This window comes from Antechinus flavipes, chromosome 2 (assembly GCF_016432865.1).
Source record: "Antechinus flavipes isolate AdamAnt ecotype Samford, QLD, Australia chromosome 2, AdamAnt_v2, whole genome shotgun sequence".
Classification (NCBI taxonomy): Eukaryota; Metazoa; Chordata; class Mammalia; order Dasyuromorphia; family Dasyuridae; genus Antechinus; species Antechinus flavipes.
The window spans coordinates 376,676,319-376,682,318 of NC_067399.1; the positions used below are offsets into that span (position 1 = coordinate 376,676,319).

The 6,000-nt window shown below is 37.2% G+C and overlaps 1 protein-coding gene across 3 annotated transcripts in view; it reads left to right on the forward strand.

Annotated features, from left to right (window-relative positions):
- Positions 1-2,996, forward strand: part of WARS1 (tryptophanyl-tRNA synthetase 1) — a 38,828-nt gene extending 35,832 nt beyond the window's left edge. For all 3 annotated transcript variants that reach the window (XM_051978372.1, XM_051978374.1, XM_051978373.1), the window contains one exon: positions 1,792-2,996. In XM_051978372.1, the coding sequence (XP_051834332.1) occupies positions 1,792-1,953 (162 nt within the window). In that variant the 3' untranslated portion in view covers positions 1,954-2,996. The remainder of the gene's footprint in view (positions 1-1,791) is intronic.
- Positions 2,997-6,000: the final 3,004 nt, after the last annotated feature.

Below are 6,000 nucleotides of genomic sequence, written 5' to 3' on the forward strand. Positions count from 1 at the left end.
TTCCATAGTTTGGTGATAGAAACAGTGTCAGACCACAATGGGATATAGTGTAAAAAAACATTGGTCATGATGCCAAAAAACCTGGATTTAAGTCCCAGCTCTGTCACTTCCAAACAGTCTTCCTGCTTCACATTCTTCATCTGTAAAAAGGGGGTCTTATACTAGATGCTTCACAGAGTTGTGAAGATCAGTTATGAAAGCGCTACAGAGAGATGAAGCACTTTGTAACTTTAAAGCATCTCAGAAATGTGATTTATTTTTTTTAACCTGAATATCAGGCAGCCAGGTCTATTACAGACAAACTGTATGACTTGGAACAAGTTGATTGTGCCTGCATTTCTTTGTATCTATGGTCCAAGTTGAAAGTTTTGTCAGATTAACCAAGAGAGCAGGTTTTAGTAGACTTTACCCATTATACAAGAGTTGGAAGGGATCAAAAATACCATGTAGCTTGACTCATCTAGGAAAATGAATCTGTCCCACAATATATCTAATAACTTGTCATCTTACTTCTGCTTGAAAGCCTCCATTGAGAGGAAACCTACTGCTCCCAAAACAACCCATCTCAATTTTGGATATCTGTGATTGTTAGGAAATGTTTCCTTATAGCTACATTCAGTCAAATTTTATAAATCTCATAATTTCACACATCAATTCAACATCTTAAGTTCTTTTTTTAATTTAGAAATTTTTATGCACAAAATTGTTATAGCCTTTTTAAAAGCAAAAATAACAATAAAACTAGTAAAATGAAATGGTGAAAACATGACAGTATCCAAAATTAAAACAGTTTTTAAAAGCAAACGAGCTCCGAAAGTTCAGTCTACCAACTGGAGGAACCCTACCAAGACAAGAATGATGAATGGGGCAATGATATTTCACAAACAGAATTTTATGTAATTGAAGGAACCTTTCTGGGATATAACTGTCCTCACAAGCAATTGGGGGAGGGAAGGTGAGGAGTAGGAAAAGATAGGAAAAAATGAAATTCTAATGTTCCAAATAAACTATGCCAAGATAAAAGGGATGTGTGAGTGACCTTCAGAAAGCTTCCGGTACACCGAGGGTGTACACAGATAGTCAACTGATGAACTAGCATTTTGGCCTAGAGACCACAGTAGCCTACTGAACCTTTTTGGGCAAGAAGGCGATCTGGTTGAAGCTTTGCTTCAGGGGGATTGTTTTGGCAGCCTGGAAAGAACAGTTTGAAGAGAGGCGAGACAGAAGGCGGAGACACCATTTATGAAGTGGTCGTCGTAATGGTCTGGGTAAAAGGTAACAAGGCCAGAATTAGTGTGGTGCATTGAGAGTGGAGCAGAAGGAGGGACATGAGATGTACATTATGGTAGAACTGGTGGTAAAAAGGACCTAATTCTCTATGGAATTATCTTTCAACATTGTGTAAATGCAATTTAGCAGTAGGGATGCTGGTAGCATAGACTGGCAGATGTGGACTCATTGTGTCCTAGGCTTGTTACTAATCCCCTCTGTGACTTGAAACAAAATGATTGTTTCCCTTTCTGCTACATATCTGCAATTTAGATAATTCCCATAATTTCGACCACTCATCAGAGATATTATTAAGAAGAGTCTTGCTTCAACTTTGGGTTGAATTTGGTGCCTTCTACAGAAGTCTCTTCCAGAATCTCAGAACTAAAAGGAACTTCAGGAGTCACCAAATCCAACTCATACTGGAACAGGAATCTCCTCCCTCTCCACCATTCCTGACAATGAGCATGTGAATTTCAGAGAATGGTAATTTTTTTGATGATTTTGTTCTCTCTCTGGCAGGATTACACAAGTGGAGCTATGCTCACTGGAGAGCTAAAGAAGACACTCATTGAAGTGCTACAGCCCTTGATTGCTAATCACCAGGCCCGGCGCAAAGAGATTACAGAGGACATTGTGAAGCAGTTTATGACTCCAAGGAAGCTATTCTATGACTTTCAGTGACATAGATTACATAGACATCTGTGTTTACATGCAGACAAATTCATAAGTAAATATCCATCTGGTTGGATTGCTATCACCCATAGTCATCCAACAATTGCTAATTATCATAGTCAACTGGGAGTTGGAAGGGAACCTCTCTCAAATTCTGTCTACAGCATCCCTGATGAGTGATGATTTTATCTTACTTTATTATCTGTAAGCCATATGTTACCATGTTTCTTCCTGTGGATTAGCGTGTACCAGCTTAATGTAGACAAAAATAATGTGGAAAAGCCCATGCCATGTAATAGTGTGTAGGCAAAATAAAGAATTCTAGAAGTTTACTCTCTACTACAAAATAAATGAAAGATTCTGGGTCCAATGTTTGAAGAAAGTTGATCATCCATTACTTGGTAATTCAAACCCTTAAATTCTCAGCAAGTTGAGAAAAATAGAGTATAAGTAGACAGAATCTCATGTTTTTTAACCTAAAATATATTAATCTGTGCTTATGATTTGGTACAAATTCTGAAAATGTTCTTTTTCAATCTTCCTCAGTATTCTGAATCTGTTGTTTTACATCCACCTTTGAGCAAAAATGTAAACTAATGTATAGCTAGAATCAAAATGCCATTCCTGTGGTATTAAAAATACTGCTTAGGAAATTGATATTGGCATTTAGTGAGTTTAACTTTGGTGCATGCTGCCTTTTCCTAGTACTGAGGAAAAACTTCATGATAAGTTTTACTAGAACATCCTCTCTCAGATGACTCAAGAGCAAACCTTGACACAGTTCTGGTATTAAGGATGATGCTTCAATATAATGTAACCAATTCTTATGAAATTATCAAGTTCTCTATTGGCAGATTTTTCTATTTAGTTTCCTACACTGCTTTCTGCTCCCCCTGCCCATGGCCCTTTCTCAGAAATCATGCTTTCTTAACTATGATTTTCCATTATTTCTAAACCAAAGAATCAAAGAAATTTCACACTCCATTTATGACAAAGGAATTTTGAAATGATTTTGTCATTTTGTTTTTCATACATAAAATGCTGAAAAAATATCTTGCCTTTTCAAATCATTGTCTCACTGCTTGACTGACTTAGAAATGCAAGACAGGAAATTTCTCTTAACTGTTTCTGAATTCTTAAGGACAATAAAAATAGCCAGAAAGAAAGTGCTGACTGTGCCAGGTTGATAATATGACCCTGAAAACTCATCTGAAAATTATATAAAATAACTTTATAGTGAGTGAAATTGGCCTATATCAACTTAGGTCAACTCCTGTGGTTTTCTACTCCCAGATTCCAGAGTGGGGGTAATAATTCCTAGTGGAATCTTTGTTTAATCTTTCTAGAAGAAAACACTTCCCTTCCTTCCATATTCCCCTTGGCAAACAACTGTGAATTTTTGGAAGGATCTTCCTTGATTTAAGAGCACTCAAGATGAATCAATAAGAAAGTGATTGAGAAATTTTCAATTCATACAAAGATTTCAGGACCCCGATATGAGCATTTGGTATCAATGGAGCCCCATGAGGAGGTCATACTTCCTTTCTCCTTCCATCACTGTCACTGGCTTATTGGACTGCCCTTTGCACCACACCAACCAACAATAGGGTTGGTTGGTTGCAAAACCAGTCATGCAATTGTTTGACCAAGAGGCAGCCTGGTGTAGGAGTAATAGTCTTAGACTTGGATTCATGAAATTGGGTTTGACTACAGACTCTCTTATGGGACCTCTCCAAGCGTTAGTTCCCCAATCTGTGAAATGAATGGGTTGGACTAGACAATTTCTCAGTTCCCTTTCAGTCTAGGACCTTAGGGTCCTAAAACACAGAATATTAGCATTTCAAGAGAAGTTGCATATTATCTGGATCTAGAGAATCATCAGTCCTCTATTTTATTGGTGAAGAAACCCAGAGAGAAATTGTGTCCAAGGTAATTAAGCTAGTAAGGCATTGAGTTGAAATTTTAATTCCATATTCTTGAATTCCCCCTTGGCGTGGCAACACAGGATTCTTTAGGGGATTGACTACTCCAGGAATAGTCCTTTTTGGCTACTATACATTACTCTTCCACACCCTTACCCCCTATTGTCAGGGTTGCCCAGCTGGGAAGTCTTGAAGTTAAAATTTAAACTCAAACATACAGGTCAAATCAACAACTTTCCACTTTCTGGTCCATTCCATTTCTAAGAGACCTAGACTTTGACAGGCTTGTGTCCAAAAGCCTGGATCCCTGCTAGAGTCACATACCAATTATCTCTAAAAAAGAAAAATTTAAGACTTTTATTTCTATGGTGTTTTAAGGTTTTGCAAAACACATTCACAACAATATTGTCCTCATCTTGCTATTTTATAGAGAAGAAAAAAATACAGGTTGAGATTCATCCATAAGTATACAACTAAAACATTTTTAAGGCAAGATTTGACTACAGGCTCCCCACTTCACAGACTCCTTGCACTCTAACCACTATACTACATTCCCTTTCAAATCAGGCAAAAAGAAGCAGCTTTTCAAACTCTGTCACTTTTGAATGTAGGTTATTTTGTTGTTTTTTCAACATGAGTCATTGTTCTAGGGAGGCTAAATTAATTAAACTTGCTTATCCCATTTGATCTGAAACTCTTATTTGCAAAAGAGACCTCAGACTAATTACTTGCTAGACCTCAGCTTTTTCTTGATATCTAAAGTCTCTACCAGCTCTAAATCCTATACCAATAATAATAATAATCTATGTTCATGAACTCTGAAATTCCTTAATCAGGACATCTTTTAGGAATATTCTATATTCCCTCCTATCTTATGGCCCTTAACCATTTTTTTCATCCTCACTGGAACCTCTACCCATCTTTCCTGTGCTGGATACACTCTCCTCCCTACTCACTTTTGGGCCCTTGATGAATTAATTCAAGCCCACACCAGCCTCTATATCCAAATCCTTTCCCTCCCTATCCTATTGCCAATCATGCCTTGACTTACTTTCACCATTTATTACCTTTACTCCTATTCATGTGCTACTGTGTAGAGCTAAAGAAACAGACACAATTGTAATGACCAAGTCCACAACTAAACTATGTTATATAATTACAACTTGGTCCTCACTGCAACAAGGCAATCCTTTTAGACCTCCCTAATCAGTTTAGTCCAGAATCTTCCATCCCTTTTCAAATTTTCCATAGCACTCAAGCCAGACTCTTAGATGAGAACCTTATTTCATAATTCACTGGAAATTTTATCTATTCACTCAGACCTCCCTCTTCTCCCCTCCTCAATGTTTATCCTTCAGCATTTCTCCCATAGTGTCTTCCTTCACCACTGACTTGCATGAAGTAGACATTCTTTTTTTTAATATATATTTTTATTGAAGCTTTTTATTTTCAAAATTATGCAAGGAAAATTTTTCAACATTGATCCTTGCAAAACCTTGTGTTCCAGTTTCCTCCCTGTTGCCCCACTCCCTCCCCTAGATGGCAAATAATCCAATGGTATGTTAAACATGATGAAAATATATGTTAATCCAATATAAGCATATGTACTTATACAATTATCTTGCTACACAAGAAAAATCAGATCAAAAGGAAAAAATTGAGAAAGAAAAATTCAAGCAAACAACAACAAAAGAGTGAAAATGCTATGTTGTGATCCACACTCACTTCTCACAGATCTCTCTCTCTTGGGAGTAGATGATCCAATGATCATTGGAACTGGCATCAATCATCTCTGTTGAAGAGAGCCGTGTCTACCAGAATTGATCATCATATAATAGTGATGTTGCATGTACAATGATCTCCTGGTTTTGCTCACTTCACTTAGCATCAGTTCAAGTAAGTCTCTCCAGGCCTCTCTGAAATCATCCTCGTGATCTTTTCTTATAGAACAATAATATTCCATAACATTCATATACCAGAACTTATTTAGCCATTCTCCAACTAATGGACATCTACTTAGTCTCCAGTTTTCTTGCCAATACAAAAAGAGGCAGCCATTCTTGCAAAGGAAAGCCCATCTAGATGCACCTTTGTTCCACTGCTTTCTATCTTTTTCAGCAGATTGCCCCCTTCT